Here is a 24,331-nt window from a genome sequence, read left to right on the forward strand (position 1 = left end):
AAGTGGAGCCCAGGGGGAGGAGATCCGCCCCTCCATTAGTGTCCGCCCCTGGGCGTGAGGGGATGGTGCCTTTAGAGATTGTTCAGGGACCAGAAGATGCCGTGTCACAGCCAACCCAAGTAGCTACGGCCTATGATATGCTAATCTCTAGGCTACCACAGAGAGACAACAGCCAAGGGATGCCATTCCCACTCCTTCCCACTACACTGGCACAATATAGGCCAAGAGACCAGCCCCTTCTGGTGGGTTATTGGCATTTGGTCCATCACCAGCATTACCTGGGTCCCTTAAATTGTGTGGCCCCTCTTTAGCCCCTTGATACATACCTGGCGTACTAGTGAAACATCCAGTTCCATCTTCATTTAACCAAAGACTAGAGAAATGCTAAGAGGGCTTTATGAAATGTTACGGTTTTTGCCCGTACCCAGGATAGCACTTAGGGGAAAGTTCCAATAGCTCTGGTTGTTGGGGTACATACATCCAAAGATCTATATATAATCCATGTAGCCATGCACAATGTTTAAAGACTAGGGCAGTTGGCTGTGAGAACCTCCATTGCATGTTGGCAGCTGAAGCGAAGACTTAAGGTTTCAAGTGGTTAAGGGCAGTCAGAACAGAAACAACTTTCTTATGTCCTGGGGACAGGAAGAAGCAGCAGAAAAGGACACGACCAGGAAAAATTGGAGGAAATGGCACACTTGGATGAGGCAGTCCACACAGAACTTTGGCACTATGAGTAAAGGCCCAGCCAAAAGAGATAAAAGACTAAACATGTCACAAAGTGGATTGTAAATGAAGGCTTCACATATTTGGAATTTGGCATCTTTCTACAATCCAGAGCCCTGTGTGGATTGCAGGCTCCTTGCACCTTTTGCTGAGACTGACTCTGGACTGACCATCAAGACCTCTAACTGCAGACTCTGGTGTAGTATAATTTTGGGGTATGAATGTGAGGCGAGTGAGGCTCATTCTGTAAGCAATAAAGTGTACTTAGTGTTATATGTACCAGTTTTGGGTACATCTAGACTACATGGCTTCATCGACAGAGCCATGTAAAATAGTTTACTCGGCATAGTCAATAATAATGATTTAAATAATCCCCGCTTCATTAAAATAAAAATGGCAGCCGGGCTGTGCCGACGATCAACTGATACGGCACAGTGTGGCAGTCTAGCCCTTGTCGACCACTCCGGTAAACCTCCGTCAACGGAGTCATGTAATCTAGAGGTACCTTTTCTGTCCGGTATCTGCCTGCTCTCCCATCCTGTAGGGAGGCCCCTGCTGTGGGTGTAACACTTGGAGAGAGGTATCAAGCAGTGCCTGAGTTTGAGACAGGATCTTACAGTGTGGGGAACATCCACATTAGAACTGAATACGGGTGACTCCTTATCTGTGGAATTAGTGAAGGAAAAGAAAAAAGGCACAAGGAGATACCGTGTGGAGAACCAGTTACAGTAAATGCCAATGGGTGAGAGTGTGCAGAGGGGAACCACATGGTGTTCTTGTAACCATATTTGGGACACTGTTGAAGAAGAAAAGTAAAGGGGTGGAGAAGGCTTCCCCATTGTCCCCTTTTTTCTGTTAGTGATGGAGATTATTGCATTGAGGAGGTGCCCTTGGATGAAGGAAGCAGTGGAACCCAGTGGAGCCACTGACACCTTGGAAAACCTGCCTGAGAAATATCAAATACATTCAGCTGTACAAGCCTTATGCCGGTGAAAAGCAAATGGCCATGGAGTGGCTGTTGTGACAGGCTGTAAAACAGGCAGTTGCATGGAAGGGGGAAATCTGTGCGGAGCTACAGACTTTACAAGAGAATTCTAAACCTTGCCAGGAAAATGTGGAGAGGGACGCGAGGCAGGCACAGATGAGTAGGAACAAACGTGGAACAAACTAGGGAACTGGAAGAGAGAACGGTGGTCAAAGAAATTAGATAATCCACTGGTAGGAACGAGAGAGCTAATTTGAGAATTATCTGGAAAAGGAAGAAGAGACCGCAAGTGCTTCTCTTCTCTTTTTCAGTTCCAGAAAACCACAGCAACACTCAGGAAACAGGCAGGGGCAACTGGTGAGAGAGGCCACAGGGAGGGCAATGGCCACATTATTCTTCTTGCTCCCCGAATCCTGGACTCGTTTTTGTGCTGTCCCTAGCCTGGGGGATCACCAGTCCAATGCCCCTTCCATCCTAGACTTCACCTCTTCCTGCACCTGCCCCAACCCTGCTCAATCCCCTCCCTGTCTCTTCCCCCGAGCTCCCTTCCCTGGGCGACATGGCCTGGGATACTAGTGGGTACCTGGTGCCAGCAACAGGGGTCGGGTCCCTCTGCACTGACTGGTTGTGGTGGGGCAAACAGAGCAACAGGGCTCAAGCGCACGTTGCTCTCCCAGCTCCCAGGCTCACCACACCACTTCCTGCCAGTGAGTTGGGGCTGGGCCCCTACCCTGAGTGATGCAGACAGGAGCTGGGGAAGCAGAGCCAAGATGCTCTGTCTCCCCACCACCACTGCTGGCAACATCCCTGCTGCAAGCAACAGCCCCCCCACCACCAACGGTTTGCTCAGAGGTTCTGGTCCCTTGTCTCTTCCACCGATGGTGTTTGTGGGGGAGTCATGTATTGTATTGCCCCCCCAACATGTCACCCCTGGCAACATGTGAGAATGAGAAAAGTGCAAGTGTGGCTGTATGTCACATAGAGAGTTGAGATTTGCATTTGGATTTAAGGGACTTGGGAGGGGGGCTCCCGAGGAGTCAAGAGGAAAGGGAAATTGATTGGTCTCAAAAGGAGTTTAATAAGCTGCGGGAAGAAATAAGAAACTAGCAGGAAAAGTCCACGCCAGAAAGCTCTGTAGCAGTCATAGAAAAGAGATAACCATTAAGGATGTAACAGGGCAGAAACAGCATTTCTTAAACTTTTTAAGACCGAGGAACACCAACAAAAATATTTTATGAGGAACACCAACGATTTTTGGTTGAGCAAAAGAAAATGGTCCTGGGGGAAAGATCGGAGGGAAAGTTTTGGGGGAAAATTATTGAGCAAAACAAAAAAAAAGTCACCTACCCCTTTAAGGGTGGCCATTTTGAATTCTGTTCTCTGTGGCACACCTCTGACTGCTTCACGGCACACCGGTGTGCCATGGAACACAGTTTAAGAAACACTGCTCAGAACAGGCATAAATTATCCCTGTGAGTTCACCAGGCTAACAGATTTACTAGAGTATTAGCAGGAATGATGTGAGCAAGACACAGGAAATCATTCTTCTGCTCCGCTCTACACTGATTAGGTTTCATTTGGAGTATTGTGTCCTGTTCTGGACACCACGTTTCAAGAAAGATGGGGAGAAATTGGAGAAGGTCCCAAGAAGACCAACAAAAATTATTAAAGGTCTAGAAAACAGGAGCTTTGAGGGAAGACTGAAAGAACTGGGCTTGTTCCGTTTGCAAAAGAGAAGAGTGAGAGGGGACATGATAGGAGTTTTCAAGTATCTAAAAGGGTGGTACAGGAGGAGCGAGAAAAATTGTTCTCCTTGGCCTCTGATGTTAGGACAAAAAGCAACTGGCTTAAACTGCAGCAAGGGAGGTTGAGGTTAGACATTAGGAAGAACTTCCTAACAGTCAGGGTGGTTAAACACTGGCATAAATTGCCTAGGGAGGTTGTAGAATCTCCATCACTGGAGACATTTAAGAGCAGGTTGGACAGACGCCTGTCAGGGATGATCATTAAGGATGGTCTAGATGGTGCTTGGTCCTGATGTGAGAGTAGGGAACTGGACTTGATGCTCTCTTGAGGTCCTTTCCAGTTCACGTATTCTATCATTATATGATTCTATGACTTACAGTTGATGAAGTCATTAGGCCCAGTGAATATGGAAAATCTAGCTACTTGGCCAGTGTAGAGGCAGAGCTAGGAGGAAAAGAGACTTGAAATAAGAGTCAATCCTATACCTTAATCAGCACAGCTACCGTTGAAGCAATAAATCAAGCGAAATATGCTTTGGACAGGCAGCCAGAGGACACTGGCCTATACAGTGATTTATTCTGCTATAAGGGAAAGGGATAGGTCAAAGGCCCATGAAGGTGTTATCCAGTGCAGATTACACTGGGGATTTGCTCACTGGTTACCTGTTATGGAGAATAACATTGGGATTATTGGCTGGGGCAATATAATCTGGGACTAACCCTGTAGCAGAGGTCACCAGACATATCACAGGCGATTCTGAAATGGCCGTTGATTTAATCAAAGGGATTTTTGAAACGATGTGTTTGAAGGATTGGACTGGAATTTATTAACAGTGTCTACTCACTTGGTGTACCACGCAGCCCAGGAGGAGAGGTTCCTGTCATGGATGCACTGGAGAAGATCCCAATGAATGATGAAACAGGGAAGCCAGGTGGAAGGATTGAAACCCAGACTAAATTTTGCTGAAGCGATCACATGTTCAAGTCTCAGAGAGGGAGCCATGTCAGGCTGTATCTACAGAAATAACGAGTCTTCTGGCACCATAGAGACAGACAGATTTATGAGGGCATCAGCTTTGAAGAGTAAAACACACTTCATAGATGAAGTGGGTTTTACCAAAGAAATTAGTTTCACCCATGAAACCTTGTGCCCTAATAAATCTGTTAGTCTCTAAGGTGCCCCAGGCCTCCTCGTTTTAACATATTCAAATGAGAGTGATTATAGATCAGGATTCTGTGAGAGGAAGAGGCCGTGGTAATGGACAAAACATCCCACCCCAAGGAGGTAGACGGTGGACTGATCAAAATGAGCCCCAGAAGGGAGGAAATGTGACTCGAAATATTGCTTCAAGGGGTCTGAAATCGAGGAGAGTGACTCTGGGGAAGTGGAAAGGGAGACCCACTGCTGGACTGACTCAAGAAGTGCAAAGGCTGGAAGAAGAAATGTTTACAGAAGGGAGATGCAGTGGCTGAAGCTGAGGGGTCAGTGAAACCTGCTGTCTAGGGACGCCCCAATGACAAGTTGCTCCCACTGGAAATGGGTCCCCAGGAGTGGGAGACGATAATCAGTAAGTTGGGACTTAAATGGGAGACTTGGGATAATTGTCATTGTGACAAACCATGGACCCAGTGATAGTGGGGATGGTGTAAATAAAGTCGCTATTTGACGTGCTGTGTGTCTGAGATCAGCCCAGAAGCTTCCTTTCCTGGGAGTGAGCGAGAGGAAAGCCAGAGCCGGAGAGAGACTGGGGGATTGGTGGTGGTTTGAAGGAACAAAAGCTGCAGGGAATGCAGGCAGCTGACCCAGCACTATTAGGAGGAATCGGTTGGTCTGGATGTAACTCATGGAGCGTGCGGCAAGTGTCTCGCAGGGCGGAAGGTGCCCCCACAGCAGGGTAAGTTCCAAGAATCTGTGCTACAGAATCAGGAGCAGAGTTTGTGCACAATCAGCAAACTGGGAGGGTGAGGGAGTTCCTGGTACATGGACTAAGAATAAAGCAGAAGGTGGTAAAATCAAAACGTGTTAAAATGGTGGGGGGTGAAGCGCCACCATAGAGACAGTATAAATATTGTGTGCAAGCAGAGGCAGGAGTGGGGAACAGCAGGGGGTGATTGAAAGGGGGTTTCACATACAGTCGCCCCACTGGACCCCTGCTAAAAGCCACTGGAGACTGGAGCCTGGCAGTGGATTTTAGACAAATCATTAAAGCTCCCTCACTATGGCGCCAGCAGTAGCAGCTCTGCCTCAGGTGATGGCAAGGGCACAGGGGCTCCTTCCATGGTCCTTTGTCATAAATTTAGAAAATTGTTTCCTCCCCATTCCATGGCACCCGGATGATTGACCCCACTTTGCCTTTACCTCTCGGGGAGAGCAGCGCTTCTTCAGAAGGGCCTCCAGGCCTGCACTGTGCCCCGGCCATCACACGCCAACGTGTGACGCAAATTCTGGGTCAGTTCTCCAAAGGGGATGAGGAGACTCTCACCTCATTTATAGATGACCAAGGCCACCCTAGGGGGAGTCCGGGGCCCAGAACAACCCCACCTCCACCCCACACATCAACTCTTCCCTACTTCTTCCTGCCCCTGCTCTAGTCCCTCCCCCACACCCTTTTCCCCAAGTGATGCTGGGAGCCAGCAGAGGGGTGCAGGATGGGGACAGTGCCAGGCCCCATACTAATCTCTGAGGCCACTTTTGGTCCCACATTTCCACATCCCCCTGAAGCCCAGGGCCCCCAAAGCACACGGCCCCCATGAGGGGACACCTGTGTAGATGACGTTAGTTTGAGGGACATGGCGGAGGAAGTGACTGAGCAGACTGAGAAGGAACTGAGACTCATCCAGGAAAGAGGTTTTAAGGCTAATAGAGAGCAAGCCACTTAGTGCAAAAGCGGGTCAATTGTCCAGGGGTGACCCTAGGGGAACAAGGAATTGAGATAGACCAGCAGAAGGTGCAATCATTGAGGGTTCTCACACAGTGAGGCTTATGTTAGACGGGTTTAACTAGGCAGGAAGGGAGTCAGGGGGAGCAGGACTGGCCAGGTGAGATCGGAGGGTGTGGGGTGGGAGACTGGTCGGCGGGGAGAGGGGCTGGCTGGGACGTAGTTGTGGGTAGTGGAGCTGGTCTGGGGAGGAGTAGTGGGGGAGGGGAACTGACCAGTGGGGAGCAGGGCTGGCCCAGGCACACACAGGTCCCAGGGTCCTATCTGTCCCGCGCACGGTCCCAGCAGGGCACACGGGCAAATCTGGCCCCAGGTATTCCATCCCGCCTCACCCCCGGCCATGCCCCCACCCCCTTCTCTTTACTGCATAGTTGCATACTGCCTGGCTGGTAGACATGCTCATACATTGGGAGAGTGTCTAGCAGCCAGGCAGTTCGCAACTACGTACTGATACTCATGATAATAATAAAAAATTAATTGGGAACTACGGGACATTTCTATGTCCAGTATTTTCTCAATTTGTTTCCCAGACAGAAAGCTCAAATACTGGACTGTCTGCTTCAAAACTAGACATCTTTAACTTTAAAAGAAAACTTGAACTTTAAAAGAAAACTTGAACTTTAAAAGAAAGTTCTTCTTCACACAGCATGTAGTCAACCTGTGGAACTCCTTGCCAGAGGAGGCTGTGAAGGCTAGGATTATAACAGCATTTAAAGAGTTTAAAGAGAAGCTAGATAATTTCATGGAGGTTAGGTCCATAAAAAGCTATTAGCCAGGGGATAGAATTGGTGTCCTTGGCCTCTGTTTGTCAGAGTCTGGAGAGGGATGGCAGGGGACAAATCGCTTGATCATTGTCTTCGGTCCACTCTCTCTGGGGCACCTGGTGCTGGCCACTGTCGGCAGACAGGCTACTGGGCTAGACGGACCTTTGGTCTGACCCAGTACGGCCGTTCTTCTGTTCTTATGTACACCTGGTAACCCTACCAGTGTATGATGAAGTGGACGGCACCCCAATAGGGACTTGCAGCAGTGTTGATGCAGGAAACTGACAAGGGAAGATTAATTCCAGTGGCTTCCAGTCTAGCAGATGAACCCCTGTGAGCAGCAGTTTGGGGTTTATGTAAGAGGTTCAGCGGCTGTGTGGGCTATTGAAGTGAAGGCTTTGTCCTCAAAAGAAAGAGCTGTCCTAGGAGAAGGGTGAGCAATATGTGGAAGTTGCTCTTATATAAGTTAATGGGGAAACTATTTCTGGTTCTATGTGCTACTGTGGAGAAGGGCTCTTTTAGAAAAAGGCGTGTGTGGATGGGGAAGAGGGTGTTTTTTCCAAAGAAGAGACCTCCAGGAAAAAAGCACAGGTGTCCTGGTGGCCACTCCGCCCACAGTAATCAGCACTTAAATGCCTCCAATCGACATGGACATTAGCTTTCGAAAACTCAGGTCGCTTTTCCCTTGTGCTTTTGCTGCGTAGACACTCTCTTTTGAAGGAAATTTTAAGGAAGATCTCTTCCGGAAAAGCTTCTTCCAAAAGAAGCCTGAAGTCTAGACGTAGCCCCTGGGAGACATAGCCCCTATGTTTGTCCAGAGAAGAAGGAAAGCAGCAGGATTCGCATGTCCTGGGTCTTTAAACCTGCCCCAGGATGTCAGGCAGCAGGGAGAGCGCAGAAAGTGAAACAAAGACAGACAGATGAGACAGCATGAAAAACACCTTAATTCACTGAGGGTACGTCTACACTACAGCGCTAGTTCGAACTAACTTAGTTCGAATTAGTTAATTCGAACTAAGCTAGTTCGAACTAGCGCATCTAGAACTAAAAACTAGTTCGAACTAGCGTTTTGCTAGTTCGAACTAGCGCGTCCACACTGATTGGACGCAGGGGGGCATTTAAGGGCAGCTGAAACCGGTTCTGGCAGGGCATCAGGTCAGCAGTTGCTTTGTGTGGCTGCTGTCTGAGGCTATCTGAGGCTCGTGCTTAAAGGGACCCCCCCTGGACAGCCGGTTCTCAGCTTTTCCTGCTTGCTTGCCAACCTCGCCGAGGGACAGCAAAGCGTCGGTCTCTGTGCCCGTCTGTGTCGGTGCTTCCCTTCGGGGGGGCCGCCGCAGGTGGCAACATGGAGCCACGGCTCGCCCTGCACCTTCTGGTGCACGTTCTGGACTTGCTGCTGCAAGCCTGCCAGCAATGGCTCGAGGCTGCCTGGCACCACCTGGGGAACGTCAGCCCCCTGCCTCTCCGCCTGGCCGCCCTGGGGGCCGTGGAGGAGCCGCGGCGGCGCCCCGGCACCGGCGTGCCCCGCCGCATCTGGCGTCTGGACACCAGCAGCGACTGGTGGGACCGCATCGTCCTGGAGCGCTGGGACGACCGACAGTGGACCCAGAACTTTAGGATGAGGAGGGACACCTTCCTGGAGCTCTGCGAGTGGCTCGCCCCTGCCCTGCAAAGAAGGGACACTCGCATGAGGCCCGCCATCCCCCTCCAGAAGCGGGTGGCCATCGCCCTCTGGAAGCTCTCCACGCCGGACAGCTACCGATCCGTCGGGAACCAGTTCGGCGTGGGGAGATCCACTGTCGGAGCAGTGCTCATGCAGGTACGGCGCTCGTCGGCCACCGAGCCGGGGGGCAGGGGGGCTGCGAGGAGGGGATGGGCCGCCCCAGGGACAAAGGGGGGGGCGGGAGGAGGCGAAAGCGCCCCGCACCGGAGGGGTCGGGCTGTCCCGGCCGTACTACACGCCGCCAGGGGGGTTGCTTCCGGGAGTGGGGCGCGGGGCACTGCCAGGGCACGCACGCTCCCAGCCACCCGGGCGCCCCACTGATTGACGCTTTGCTGTGTCTCTCTCCGCAGGTGGTCAAGGCCATCAACCGGGTGCTGCTCCGCAGGGTGGTCCGCCTCGCCGACCCGGATGCCGTCATCCGGGGATTCGGCGCCCTCGGCTTCCCCAACTGCGGGGGGGCCATCGACGGGACGCACATCCCCATCCGTGCCCCGGAACACCAGGCGTCCCGGTACGTGAACCGCAAGGGGTACTTCTCCGTCATCCTGCAGGCCGTATGTGACCACCGGGGACAGTTGACGGACATAAATGTGGGCTGGTCCGGCAAAGCACACGACGCCCGGGTGTACCGGAACTCCTCCGTGTGCCAGCGGCTGCAGGACGGGACCTTCTTCCCCGACCGCCACATCAGGGTCGGGGACGTGGACATGCCCGTCTGCCTGGTGGGGGATGCCGCCTACCCACTGCAGCCCTGGCTCATGAAGCCCTACACGGGACACCTCAATCCCTCCCGCCAGGCCTTCAATAACAGGCTGAGCAGGGCCCGCATCGTGGTGGAGGGGGCCTTCGGGCGACTGAAAGCCCGCTTTCGATGCCTCCTCACCCGTCTGGACCTGGCCGAGCACAACATCCCTCCCGTGGTGGCGGCATGTTGTGTGCTCCACAATTTGTGTGAGCGGAAGGGGGAGGCTTTCTTGCCAGCCTGGATGGCTGAGGCTGACCGCATGGCTGGACACTACGGTCAGCCCCGCACCGCCGCCGTCCGGGAAGCCCAGCGGGGGGCCATCCGGATCCGGGAAGCCCTGCGGGAGAGCTTCCAGGTGGAGGAGGAGGAGGACTGACCTCTCCCTGCATGCCCCACCGGGGCCTTCTTCCACCCTACCCCCCCCCTTCCCCTTTCCCCTCCCTAGCTACTGTACAATAAAGACACCTGTTTTTCAAACAAAAACGTCTGTTTATTTCAGAGAACTGGGGTGGGGGAGGGAGGAATGAAGGTGGGAGAAGGGAGGGGGAAACCTGGGACGAGGGAGCTGGGAGGGGAGGGGAGGGAAGGGAGGAAGGGAAAGGAAAGCTCAGGGGTGGGAGTCTGGGTGCCTCTCCCGTCTCGCCACACTGCGGGTCCGGGGGCGTCGGTGGGGAATGGTTGTGGAGGGGGGGGCAGAGAGGACAGGGGGTGTGGAGGAAGCAGGAGCGGAAGCAGGAGGAGCAGGAGGAGCAGGAGGAGCAAGAGGGGGAGCAAGAGGGGGAGCAGGAGGAGCAAGAGGGGGAGCAGGGGGAGCAAGAGGGGGAGCAGGAGGAGCAAGAGGGGGAGCAAGAGGGGGAGCAAGAGGAGCAAGAGGGGGAGCAGGAGGAGCAAGAGGGGGAGCAGGAGGAGCAAGAGGGGGAGCAAGAGGGGGAGCAGGGGGAGCAAGAGGGGGAGCAGGGGGAGGAGGAAATGGAAAGCGGTCTAGCAGGCTCTGGAGGTGGCCTCGCAGGGCACGGCCCTGCTCCTCCAGGGCCTCCAGACTCCTCTGGCGCAGCCTGAGGTCCTCCTGGACCCAGTGGTCCTGGAGACGGAGCTGTCGGTCCAGGAACCGGAGATGCCGCCTCTGGTAGTCCTCCTGGTTCCTGGCTGTCCTGCTTGCCCGGGCGCGGGCGGCTGCTGCAGGCGGTGTGGTGCGCCCTGCAGTCCCTGGTGCTGCAGCTGTGGTGCAAGAAGACCAGCGGTCAATTACCCCAGGGGCCCAGGTGTGTGAAACCCAGCTCCCCTCTGCAAGGCCAGGGCCCCTGCAGGATCCCCAGCTGCTGCTCCGTGGTGGGCAAGGCCCAGGCGCACGGTCCCGGGGCTCCCTCTCGCCCCAGCCCCCCGTACACATAAGGGGAACACGAGGGTACTCACAGGTGGACGCCTCCCCGGCCTCTGATGATGCAGGCGAGCGGCTCTGTGGGGTGCCTCGGGGGTCCCGGGTCCTGGGAAGGCTGGCAGCAGGCTCCTGGCTCTCAGAGCCCTCTTGCTCCTCCTCGGTGTCCAGGAGCGGTCCCTCTGCCCCGGGGTCAATCACGTCCCGGGGGGCAGGGACGGCATGAGGCCCCAGGATGCGGTCCAGGGCATGGAAGTGGGGGCAGGCCTCCGGGTCAGCCCCTGGCAGGCAGGCCCGGGAGTAGGACTGCCGCAAGTCTTTAATCTTGCAGCGCACCTGCTCCCGGCTGCGCTGGTGGCCCCTGGCGGCCAGGCTGGCAGCCATGCGTCCATAGACGGCCGCGTTCCGGTGGCTAGTGCGGAGATCGTGGACATTTGAGGCTTCCCCCCAAACCTCGATGAGGTCCACGATCTCCGCACTTGACCAGGCGGGCGCCCGCCTTGTGCGCCCCCGGGCAGGCTCCCGGGAGCCGCCAGGCTGGTCGTGGGGAGCAGTGGAGGGCTGGGAGCCCTCGGATGGCTGGCTCATGGTGTGGCAGGTGCAGGCTGTGCAGGCACGGGTGCTGGCAGCCTTGCAACTGGCACAAAGTGAGTAGCCAGCCCGTGGCCCTTTAAGGGCTCCGGGGCCGGGAGGGGGGCAATAGAGTTTCCCTGGTGTTGGCCAGAGTGGCCACCAGGGAAACCTGGGAAGCCTTAGCCTCCCACTAGTTCGAACTAAAGGGCTACACAGCCCTTAGTTCGAACTAGCTAGTTCGAACTAGGCGTTAGTCCTCGTAAAATGAGGTTTACCTAGTTCGAACTAAGCGCTCCGTTAGTTCGAATTAAGTTCGAACTAACGGAGCGCTAGTGTAGCGCATAGGAAAGTTAGTTCGAACTAACTTTCTAGTGTAGACATACCCATAGAGAGTGAGTCTCAGACTGTGAGCTGCACACCACTACTGGCCTGTGGCCCCCTTCTAAGAGGTCCACAGCTCCCCACTTCCTCCCTCCCTCCAGCCTAGAGTCCCTTCTCCCCCAGGTTTGGAGCATCAGCGTCAGATTCCCACCGGGGGGAGAGAGGCAGGGACGGACTGGCAATCAAAATAGGCCCGGGAAATGGCATCCTCCCCAAGGACAGCAGATGGGGCTTTGAACTCCCACCCCTTTGGCTGCTGCCTTAAATCAATGCAGCCTTCACCCCTGCAGCACACAGGCCTCCCCTTGCTCACCCTTCCCAATCACCTCTGCCTTGTGTCCCTCGCTCGCTCCCTTGCCTCCCCCTTTTCCTGTCACAGCTTCCCTTTTATATCTCCCGCCCTGCGCCTTCTGTCCAACCCTCCGCATGACGCCCCCCCTGCATGCCCCTCAAGCCCCTCCCCTTTCCCTGCATCATGTACAGCATGTGGCACAAGCGACATATCGGGCTCCGTACGCCGCATGCAGCGCAGAAGCAGAACTGCTCAGAGTGCGGGGCAACGGCACCCCATTACAGGTGGATACGACAGCCCACCGGGAAATTCCAGGTATCCCTCCAGGTCAGCCCACCCCTGGAGGGAGGGAGAAAGCCCTGAGACTTCCCTCCAGATCCAATTTGTGGGAAAGAAATGGAGCCAAAAGTAGTTCTGCACACTGCCATTCTCTCTTCCCCTCCCCGGGCTGGGGGAACAGCAATGCCCGGATGCACAGCCTGGAGGCTTTCTCCACTGCTCCCATTGGCTGGAATCTGTGCCTGGGATACAGTGCCTGGGAGCAGAGAGGTTCACAAGGTAAGTGCCCCCCTTCCCCTCATGCCCAGACACTGCACTCCCCAGCCCACTTCTGCACCCTCCCTTCTGGCCACACACTCTACCCGCCCTCTTGGCCACACACTGCACCCTCCCTTGCTCTTCCCAACTCTCAGCCTTCTCCTGCACCCTTCCTCCTCTGCTTCCACCCCACCTCCCACCCAGATCCTGCGCCTCCATCTCTATCCCACTCACTGGCAGCCCTGTCCGCACTCTGGACCCCTCATTTTTGTCTCCAACCCAGAGCCTAGGGGGGTCCACAGAATCCACATACTCAAGAAATCCAAAAGAACAAATTTGGCCTATGGGAAGCCCTAAACCTCACTCCTCTCCCACCCTCCCCCTCATTCCATGGGTCTGGAGTACCAGAGCAGTGAGGTCTCCCAGTTGGGAGCCACGTCAGTGAAGGTCGGGGGATTTTGGAGTAGTATCTTGCATCTCACTGGTGTGGTCCCCAAGTGATTTTTCTGTGGGTCAGTGGCCCCTGACTCAAAAAAGGTTCTGTACACCTGCCCTGAATAAAGAAAACATTGAAACCTTTTGTGTAGGACATATATTAATATTTCACTTAATTTAAAATGAAGTTTCTTCAATTAACATGAGAAAGTTAAAACACTTATTCCATTTAATAATTTAAATTAAACATTCTCCTTAGCTGCAGCATTAGCAAAACCCAGATCTCTCACACAAGTGCGCCTTGGCCAGCCTCCCGCTGCTGCAGGCTCACCATCCCCCTTCCAAATGCCAGGAACACAAGAAACAAGGGGAAGGTGTAGGGGAGCCTGGACAACCGCATCTTGACCAGAATAATAATGTCTGCATTGTCTGGCACTACCCTGACCAGACTAACGATGGCCGTCTTGCCCAAAGTGCAGATTTTTAACAAAGCAAACTCAGGCCTGACTCAAGTCTGGTGCACGTATGCACACAGGCCAGGTCGAGAGCTGGGACCTTTGAGAGTCAGGAGTGCTTTAAACAATTTTGCACAGAGAGTATGATATAGTGAAACGTTGCAAAGAACATTGGGAGGAACCCGGTTTCTAATAAGACACCATGCCAAGAACAAGGGAGGAACCCGGTTTCTAATAAGACACCATGCCAAGAACAAGGGAGGAACCCGGTTTCTAATAAGACACCATGCCAAGAACGTTGGGAGGAATCCGGTCTCTAATAAGACACCATGCCAAAAACGTTGGGACGAACCCGGTTTCTAATGACACCATGCCAAGAACGTTGGGACGAACCCGGTTTCTAATAAGACACCGTGCCAAGAACGTTGGGACGAACCTGGTTTCTAATAAGACACCATGGCAAGAACATTGGGAGAAACTTGGTACTGGTACATAATATTTCTAATAAAATTAATTAGATTAGATTAGATTAGATTAGATTAGATTAGATTAGATTAGATTAGATTCAGCCATACAACTGTCAATCAAGTATAGTACAGTTTGAATTGCAGGATGTAACCCAAACATGGGCATATACAATACCTAATGAATTGGTTGATTTTACTAGAAATGACCCAGTCGAGTATAAATATAGGTGTAGAAAAGACACTCGGTGGGAGGGATTGGGTAAGGTGTCCCCACTACCTTACTTGCTGCAACTAGAAGCTGTGCCTGTTCCTACTGACCAATCCATTGTGGATGCCTCTGCATGTGGGGTAACAAAGAGGCCACGACCTGCCACCTGATAATAGCAGAGGTCTTAATGGTGGAACTGTGTGTGATCAATAGAAATAAGTATATGTATAGCCATAGCCTTAACATTGTATATCTTGTGTATTGTCCTAGGTGTAGGTGTTATACTGTCTGTGTTACGTACCCCATTCATTGACACAGATCCGTGTAACTTTGCATTGTTTTACTTTACTTATCTGTGCATAAGAACGTTAGGAATACAGTTTATCCTTGGTGTCTACTGGCTCCTTTCATATCTAATATCCGAACCACACAACAGAGGGGCCCTCAGGCAGCAGCACCTCTAACAGGCAATGAGAGTGTCACCTGTTTGAGGCGAAGGAGGAGCAAGGAAAGAGTTAAAATGGACACTGTTCTCTTTCTCACCTGTTAACGATGTTACTTGGCTCTGTCCCCTCCCCCTGCATTCATCCCCATCCAACTGACTGTCGTGGGGAAACTGCAGGTGGAAACCCACTGCCCCCTCCTCCTGACCCTCTTGACCCCTCCCCTGGGGCTGTCACCTCGACGGCTGCTGCCCAACGGCCTGTCCTTGCTCCCTCTATGGCATCGGCGGTGACAGGCACAGTGGGCTCTGCTGTTACCATGCTCTCAAGCTCCCCTGTCTCTGGGAAAGCACCCACCTCCCCCGAAAGCAGGAAGGACCCATGCACTGATGGGCAAAGGCCTCATCAAAAAAGCTAAACTCCCCCTACCAGGGGCTGTCCCCTCTGCCACATTCCTACCATTAGCCCCAGCTCCCTCCTCTTCCTGTTCTTCCCACCACCAGCTCTGGGGGCGCCCCTCTTCCAACACTCAGGGCACATGCCCAGGTGACAGTGCCCCCCTTCCACCCACCCCTACATCATCACTCCTGGCCTCCACCTCCACTTCCATCCCTGCTAGCTGGAGCCCCTTCCAACTCTCACCAGGAAACCCAGCATCTGCTGCTTGCCTTGCCCCACGTGGAGACCCACGTGTGAGGGCAGCAGGGCCCACGGCCATGGTAGCGGCCTCCTATGGGAAGTTAGTTTTCTTCCTAGCATTGGAGACCACTGCTCAGGAGACCATGGAGAGGGGCCTGGTGGTGAAGGGTCTGCAAGCCCCCTTCCAGCCACTGGAGGTCCTGGGCCTATGGGCAGTTCTGGCCTCTGTCTCGCCTTTCCTCCATAATGCTGCTTTGGCACTTTCCCCTTCCAGCCTGGGAAGAACACTGTCCTTCATCAGCCCTCTCCCACTGGGCTGTAAGGAGCCCGCCCCCAGCACGTCCTTTCCTTCCGCCTTCCCCAAGAGGAGAGGCAATTCTAGATTTAGTCCTATGGGAAGCACAGGCTCTGATGCGAGAGGTGAATATAGCTGGACCGCTTGGAAATAGTGACCATAAGATAATAATATGTAGCGTTCCTGTGAGGGGAGAAACACCCCCGCAGCCCATCACTGTGGCATTTAATTTCAGAAAGGAGAACTACACAAAATGAGGAAGCTAGTTAAACAGAAATTAAAAGGTGCGGTGCCAAAAAGTGAAATCCCAACAAACTGTATGGAAACTTTGCAAAGACACAATAATAGAGACTCAACTTAAATGTATACCCCAAATTAAAAAACACAGTGAGAGCCCAAAAAATGCCATCGTCGCTTAACAACCAAGTACAAGAAGCAATGGGAGATGAAAAGGCATCATTTAAAAAGTGAAAAATAAATCCTAGTGAGGAATATGGAAAGGAGCATAAACTCTGTCAAATTAAGTGTAAAAATAAAATTAGAAAGGCTGAAAAAGAGTTTAAAGAACAGCTAGCCAAAACCTCTATGGCTGTGTCGGCATTGGCAAGATTTTGCTGAAAAGCAGCCGCTTTTGCGCAAAATCTTGCCACCTGTCTACACAGGCCGCGAGTTCTTGCGCAAGAACACTGATGTTCTAATGTAAGAAATCAGTGCTTCTTGTGCAAGAACTATGACGCTCCCACTTAGGAATAAGCCCTCTTGGCCAAGTGTTCTTGAGCAAGAGGCCAGTGTAGACAGTGTAGACAGGCAACATGAATTTCTTGCGCAAGACAGCCCAATGGCAAAAATGGCTATCGGAGCTTTCTTGCGCAAGAGAACATCTGCACTGGCACGGATGCTTTTGCGCAAAAGCACATTCCAGTGTAGACGCTCTCTTGCGCAAATACTTTAGCGCAAAAACTCTTGCGTTAAAAGTATTTGTGGAAAATTTTGCCAATGTAGACATAGCCTACAAGTAATAACCAAATCAACAACGCTAAGTTCATTTCAGAGAAACTAAATGAATTCTTTGCATCAGTCTTCACGGCTGAAGGCGTGAGGGAGATTCCCAAACCTGAGCCAGTCTTTTTAGGTGACAACTCCCAGGAACTGCCCTTGAGGAGTCATTAGAGGAGGTTTTGGAACAAATTGATAAACTTAACAGTAACAAGTCACCAGGACCAGAAGGCATTCATCCAAGAGCTCTGAAGGAACCCAGATGTGAAACTGGGGAACTACTAATTGTGGATTGTAAGCTAACCTTTAAAACGTCTTCTGTACCAAATGACTGGAAGTTAGTTAACATGATGCTAATCTTTAAAAAGGGCACCAGAGTGGATCCTGGCGATTACAGACTGGTAAGTCTAACATCCAGACCGGGCAAATTAGTTGAGACTATAGTAAAGAACAGAATTCTCAGACACACAGATGCACATAATTCATTGGGGAAAAGTCAACATGGTTTCTGTAAAGGGAAATCATGTTTCACCAGAGTTCTTTGAGGGTGTCTACAAGCATGTGGAGAAGGGGGATCCAGGGGCTATAATGTACTTAGATGTTCAGAAAACCTTTGCAAGGTCCCTCACCAAACTCTCATGACTAAAGTAAGTTTCACGGGATAAGAGCGAAGGTTCTTTCATGGACTGATAACTGGTTAAAAGACAGGGAAACAGAGGGTAGCAGTTAATGCTCAGTTTTGTGAATGGAGGGAGGCAACTACTTGTGTCTCCACAGGAGGGAGGTCTAGCTCTAGATTTGGAATGGGGGGCTCCTTACAATGTGCTGGCAGGCAAGATGGCAGAGCCCCCCCCCCCCTGCAATTTTCTTCCACTATTTGATCTGAGGAAGTGGGTCTGGCCCACGAAAGCTCATCACCTAATAAACCATCTTGTCAGTCTTTAAAGTGCTGCATAGTCCTGTCTTTTGTTTCAGCTACACCAGACTAACCAGGCTACATCTCTATTACTAGGAAACAGAGGGTAGCAGTTAATGGTCAGTCTTGTGAATGGAGGGAGGCAACTACTTGTGTCTCCACAGGAGAGGGGTCTAGATCTAGGTTTGGGCCGGGGGGGGGGGCGCTCCTTACAGTGTTCAGGTAGGCAAGATGTTGGAGCCCCAGCCCTTCTGGCCCATCTCCTGGAGCAGCAGCTGCCCCCAGTGGCCACTCCCAGTATCACATCCCTCCTCTCTGTGCCCCTCCCTTCCGCATTCCTCCTTTCTCTGTCCCCTTCCTTTCCATGTTGTTGAAAACAGTCCAATTCCCAGTACTGCCTGTTTTCCAGGAACAGTGAAACCTGCCCTTGAAAAAGTAAGAGGAAGCAGCATACAAAATGTGGTGGTTCTAGCTTGTTTGGTTTAGGGTGCTTGAGCAAACAGGCTCACAGCTGCATAGACAGACCCACATCAAAGTACGTAGTGAGATGTATGTAAGAACATTAAGTATTCAGATGACTCAAAGAGGGACAAAAGTAGAGTCTAGGGGAGTTGTCTGCAGTCTGCCTTTGGGAAATGTTGCCAGAAAACACACTCAGAAACATGGGGAAGGCTCATAGGACTCAGAGTTGTGGATAGGATCTCTGAATGTTGCCACCCAGGGAGTTTTGTGAGTCGGGGGTTCCACGTGGGAGCAGAGCAGAAGCAAAGAGGCTGAGCTGGGGAAGGAAGAGCGGGAGAAAGTTGCCACCACCTCCCTAGGTAACCCATTCCAGTGCTTCACCACCTTCCTAGTGAAATAGTTTTACCTAATATCCAACCTGAACCTCCCCCACTGTAACTTGAGACCATTGCTCCTTGTTCTGCCATCCATGACTGCTGTGAAGAGCCTCTCTCCATCCTCTTTGGAACCTCCCTTCAGGAAGCTGAAGGCTTGCTGAGAGTGCAATCCATCCCCTAATCCAGGTCATTAATAAAGATGTTGAACATAATTGTTCCTAGAACTGATCCTGGGGGCACTCCGCTAGAAACCGGCCGCCAACCTGACATCAAACCATTGATCACTTACCCATTGGGCCCAACAGTCTAGCCAGCTTTCTATCCATCTCACAGTCCATTTATCCAATCCATATTCCCTCAACTTGCTGGCAAGAATATTGTGGGAGACCGTATCAAAAGCTTTGCTAAAGTCAAGGTATATCACATCCACTGACTTTCCCACGTCCACAGAGCCAGTTACCTCATCATGGAAGCTAGTAAGATTGGTCAGGCATGAATTGCCCTTGGTGAATCCATGTTGACTATCCCTAATCACTTTCCCCTCTTCAAGTGCTTCAGAATGGATTCCTTGAGGATCCCCTCCATGATTTTTCCAGGGACTAAGGTCTGGAGTTCCCTGGATTGTCCTTCTTCCCTTTCTTAAAGATGGGCACTACATTTGCCTTTTTCCAATCATCTGGGATTTCTCCCTGTCTCCCGACTATTCAAAGATAATGGTCAAAGGCTCCTCAATGACGTTTACCAACTGCCTCTGTACCCTAGGATGCATTAAATCAGGTCCCAGGGATCTGTGTACGTTTAGCTTTTCTAAATAGTCCTTAACCTGTTCTTTCCCCACCAAGGGCTGTCCATCTTTGTCCCATATAGCGCATTTGTCCGGGTGCTGACCTTGTCCATGAATACAGAGGCAAAGAAAGCACTGAGTACTTCAGCTTTCCACACATCATCTGTCACTAACATGGACGGCGAATTATATGGACTCGTGGTGCCCAGGCTCCAGCAATATCCAGAGCCGGGGGCCCTGCTCCACTAATATTTGGAGCTGGGTCTCTCCCCCGGCCCTGCCTGGAGCAGTCCCCAGCCCCCACCTGCCAGTCCCCCCAAGCGTCCTCCGTCCCCAGAAAGTCCCTGTGATGGGGGCTCCCCTCCCTCCCCCCGCACACTAGCCGTGCTGGTGGTGATACACTCATGGCTGGCAGGCAGCCACCATTTTGGGCTTGCGGTGCATGCGCAGGGGTGGCCAGCGGAGAATCCCCATCCAGTGCATGCACACGCCGGCTGGGCCAGAACCGGCGGGCTGACGGACCCAGGGGAGACCTGGCCAGCCGAGGGCATGCCAGTGCTGGAAGAAGGTGCCAGTGTTTAAAAAAGGCGGAGATGGATAAAAGGCGGGAAGGCGGAGAGTGAGCGGCCAGCCAGCCTGCAGGAGCCCCCTGCTTATCCCAGGAGGCCACCAGAACACCTGGGGAGGGCAGACGTGCCGGAAGAGGAGGCTGTGCTCCAGGGGTCCAGCACCGATCAATAGGGTTACCAGGTAGGCTTAAAAATATACGGGCCACACTTCATGGGGGAGCGGGGAGACCGGCCAGGAGGGGAGGGGCGCTGGCCAGGAGGAGGGGGGCCAGAAAGCAGAGCTGGCGGGGAGGAGGGGTTGGAGGCTGACTGGGGCAGATCGTGTGGGGGGGGGGCGACTGACGGGAAGCTAAGCTGGTCGGTGGGGAGAGGAGGTCAGGCGGAGTGGGGCTCGCCAGGGGATCTCAGGAGGAGGAAGGGAGAACTGGCCGCTGGAAGCAGAGATGGCAGGGGGTGCAGCGGGGCTTGCTGGGGAAGATCAAGCGGCCAGCGGGAGGTAGCGCTGGCGGCGGGGCGGGGGTTGGGTACAGCCCTGAGCCCCCCCCTCAATGATTTATATGAGATTTATTAATAACTTGGGTGCCACAGTGGCACATCCAAACAAGCCACATGAACTCAGAACTGGTGCACAACACAAAATTCATTCTGCTCATGGAAGTATTCTGCTCTTAGGCTATGTCTTCACTGGCAGCTTCTTGCCCAAGAACATCTTGGGCAAGGGGTCTTGTGCAAGAACACGTCCACACTGCCATGTGCGAGCTGTGCGTTTGCACAAGAGCATCCATGGCAGTGTGGACGCTCTCTTGCGCAAGAAAGTTCCAATGGACATTTTAGCCATTGGGGTTTCTTGCGCAAGAAATTCCTGCCGAGCATCCACACTGCCCTCTTGCGCAAGAGCTACACTCTTTTCTAACAGGTGTAAGCTCTCTTGCACAAGATGCCCTCTCTTCCCACGCCTACTGTAAATTTCCTTGCACAAGAGCAGGTGGGCAGCATGGATGCTCTGTGGGTTCTTGCACAAGAATAGCTGTACTTGTGCAAGAAGCCCGAGTGTAGACATAGCCTTAGAGGGAACACTTCCCCCAGCCTCTCTGCCCCTGAGTCAATGTCACACACACTGGGTTAATGCAATTGCAGGATAGTTGCATGGAGGGTATGGTGGGGGCCAAACTAATCCCTGTTGGTAGGAGGATGGTGAGAAAAGCCCTTCAAGAGGGGTGACATGACACCTTTTACTTCTGGTCACATGTCCATCTTGCCCCCCCGGTGTTACCTCCAGAGGCATGGCTAATTGGGGGAAGCACCACAAATTATACAGACCTGCTGCCCCTGGTCACTAGGTTACCTCCTTCATCCAGCAGGGGTCCCACCCTCTCTGCTCACCTTCTTCTTGCTAACCAGCCTGTAGAAAGCTGTTACCCTTCACATCCACTCGGGGAACCCAGCGAGCTGCAGGGAAGGGGAAGCGGCGCCGAGCTCACAAGGGCTCCGGGCCGGTCGGGGAGCGCTGCGCTCGGTGCCGGAGACGCGCGAGTGAGAGATGGAGGAGGAGCCGGGTCAGCGGCAGGAGCGAGCGGCCGCGGCTCCAAACCGACCCTGGTGGCAGCGGGAAGGGGACCGGGAGCTGGGAAGCGCGATGCGGTAGCGCGGGGCCAGACGCACGCAGAGCCGGTGACTGGGGCACAGGGGGGGCTTTGCTCAGGGACCCGGCTCCGCACTGCCCCGCCCCCCCCCCGCCTCCGCCCGGCGCTGCAAGCTGCGCTCTGATCTGCGCTCCCTGCAGCCCCCGGGTCACTCAGCCGGGACGCCCCGAGCCCTCGGGCTGGCTGCCCAGTGAGTCACTTTCACTTGCTCAGCAGCCAGCTGGAGCACCAGCTCCCCAGGTCCAGCGGGCGGGACGCTCTGCGGGGTGGGGGCTGCACTCAGAGCCGGGCAGCAGGGAGCCAGGGGTTGGGGGGCTCCACTTTGCAGGTCTGGGGGAGAAGAACGACATCACCCTGTGACTTGCCAGGCAGAGGAGCCTGTAAAACAGGGTCCCACGCAAGCTGACGCTGCCTGGCCCAGCTCACCTCATCCCAGTGGCAGGGGGGGACTCACCGAGGGGTTGTCCCACCCAGCCCTTCCCAGAGAGACAGCAGCACTGCAGCAGCCTCCCTCCAAATGCACCAGGCCACCTCACTCGGCTGGACCAACCCCGCTCTTACCTGCTTCCTGGGTGATCCATTTTGGAGGTGTTGCTCCAAATTTAGTGATGAAGGTGCCTGGTGACGGCTCTGGCTACATAAATGCTGCCTCACGTGCCCTGCGAGAAAGAGCAAGCAGAGAGGTACAGAAAGTGACATGGATTAGGAGAGAGGGTCCCATTAGAGGAGGATGGAGCGTCGGTTCCCCTCTCCAGTGGTGGCGCAGACAGAGAGAGCAACCTGTGGGGCCGGCTACTAGAAGCAGGGTGAGACGTTACCTCAGGCTGTCGCTGACACAGCACCCCAGGAGTGGAGTCAGGGACTGAGTCTCAGGAACTCCAGGAGAGTTATAAAAGGCCTTCAGCAGTGATGTAGCTGTCAGCAGATGACGAATAGAAAAGGGTGGAACAGCAGGAGGTGGAGTCCTGTGTTGTCTCAGAGGAGGTGACTGGTGATGTAAAGGCTGAGGCATGTGGAGCCCAAAAGGAGGAGATCTGCCCCTCCATTAGTTTCCGCCCCTTGGTGTGAAGGGATGATGCCTTTAGAGACTGTGATTGTTCAGGTACCAGAAGATGCCATGTCACAGGCGACAAAAGTAGCTATGGCCTAAGATGTGCTAATGTCTAGGGTACCACGGAGAGACAACAGCCAAGGGATGCCATTCCCACTCCTCCGCCCAGCACTACACTGGCACAATACAGGCCAAGAGACCAGCCCCTTCTGGTGGGTTATTGGCATTTGGTCCATCACCAGAATTGCTTAAGTCCCTTAAATGGAGTAGCCCCTCTTTACCTGCTTCCTATATACCGGGCGTACCTATGAAAAATCCAGTTCCATCTCCATTTAACCAAGGATTGCCCTGCACCAGTGTGGGGAAGCGCTAAGGGAGGACATAGGTGTTGTATGAAATGTTACTGTTCTCGCCCAGACCCAGGATTGCACTCATGGCAAAGTTCCGATACTCTGGTTGTTGGGGTACGTACATCCAGCCATCCAGCTATCACCCATATAGGCATGTACAATGTTTAAAGGCCAGGGCGGTTAGCCATGAGTACCTCCACTGCATGTTGGCAGCTGAAGTGAGGACTTAAGCTTTCAAACGGTTAAGCGCATCCAGAACAGAAATGGCTTGTTTATGTCTTTGGCCAGGAAGAAGCAGTAGATAAGGTAACACCACTAGGTGGGACATATATAACAATTAGAGGAAACGGCAAAATTGGATCAGGAAGCCCACCCAGAACTGAACCTTTCGATTGTAGGTGAAGGCTGAGACACCCGAGACAAAAGACTAAACATGTCACTAAGGGTACGTCTACACTACAACGTTAATTCAAACTAACTTAGTTCGAATTAGTTAATTCGAACTAAGCTAATTCGAACTAACGGATCCAGACTAAAAAACTAGTTCGAATTAGCATTTTGCTAATTCGAACTAGCATGTCCACATTAAGTGGACCCTGAACCAGGGTTAAGGATGGCCGGAAGCAGTGCCGGCAGGGCATCAGAGGAGGACTTAGAGCGTGGAGATGCTGCCTCAGGCTAGCCCAGGGCTGCGCTTAAAGGGACCCTACCCCCACCCCGGACAGACAGTTCTCAGGGGTGCCCCGCTTGCAAAGCAGTCCTGGCTTGGAGTGCCCGGAGTGCCCACACTGGGCACATCACAGCACTCGGCCATCAGCCCGGCTGCACTTGCCGCAGGCTGCCATCTAGGGAGAGGGGGCAATTGGGGGGCCGCAGGAGAGCTTCCACCCCCAGAAGCCCGCAGAGCCAGCCCAGTCCTCCCCATCGGGGGCTCGTGCCCCATTCCTCCCTCACCTCCTTCCACTTACCCTTCCCTAGCCCCTCTTCTTGATGTACAAAATAAAGATAACGTGTGGACAAAACTAGAAACTCTCTTTATTTAACAAAACTCAGGGAACCTGGGAAAAGGAGGTGGGAGAGGGGAAGAGAGAGGGTGGGAGAGGGGAGGGGGAAAACTGGGAGGAGGGAGCTGAAAGGGGGAAGCAAGGGAAAGGAGGGGGTGGGGAAACTGAAGGATCAGGGGTGGGGGTCTCGCCGGGCCGATCACCTCCCAGCACGGCGAGGGAGGGGGCCTTGGCGTCCCCGGGGGGATGGGGTGGAGGGTGCGGAGGTTGAGGTGGGGGGTGTGTACATTGAGGAAGAGGTTGTGGGGGTTGAGGAGGGAGAAGTGGGAGGGGGCAGGAGTGGGGGGAGGGACAGCAGTTGGGGGGGCAGCAGGCGCAGGACCAGCACGGGGCACCATGCTCTGCAGCAGGAGCTGCAGGTTGGTGCTCAGCCCTCGGACCTCAGCCAGCAG

The 24,331-nt window shown here is 53.4% G+C and overlaps 2 protein-coding genes across 2 annotated transcripts in view; both read right to left on the reverse strand.

The window, feature by feature from the left end:
• The window catches only part of LOC149523873 (sialidase-2-like), a 33,757-nt gene extending 10,121 nt beyond the window's left edge, over positions 1 to 23,636 (reverse strand). The window contains exons 1-2 of the mRNA XM_089780884.1: positions 22,293 to 23,636; positions 22,036 to 22,133 (exon numbers count right to left, since the gene is read on the reverse strand). The gene's annotated coding sequence lies outside the window, so the exon portion shown is untranslated. The remainder of the gene's footprint in view (positions 1 to 22,035; positions 22,134 to 22,292) is intronic.
• On the reverse strand, positions 10,067 to 11,962 carry LOC149523874 (uncharacterized). Its single transcript, XM_089780883.1, has 2 exons — positions 11,041 to 11,962; positions 10,067 to 10,845 (listed from the first exon to the last, which is right to left on the reverse strand). Exons 1-2 carry the CDS (start codon positions 11,588 to 11,590, stop codon positions 10,235 to 10,237), a joined length of 1,161 nt encoding a protein of 386 aa, XP_089637009.1. The 5' UTR covers positions 11,591 to 11,962; the 3' UTR covers positions 10,067 to 10,234.
• Positions 23,637 to 24,331: the final 695 nt, after the last annotated feature.

This window comes from Pelodiscus sinensis, chromosome 10 (assembly GCF_052426305.1).
Source record: "Pelodiscus sinensis isolate ZL-2025 chromosome 10, ASM5242630v1, whole genome shotgun sequence".
Lineage (NCBI taxonomy): Eukaryota > Metazoa > Chordata > Testudines > Trionychidae > Pelodiscus > Pelodiscus sinensis.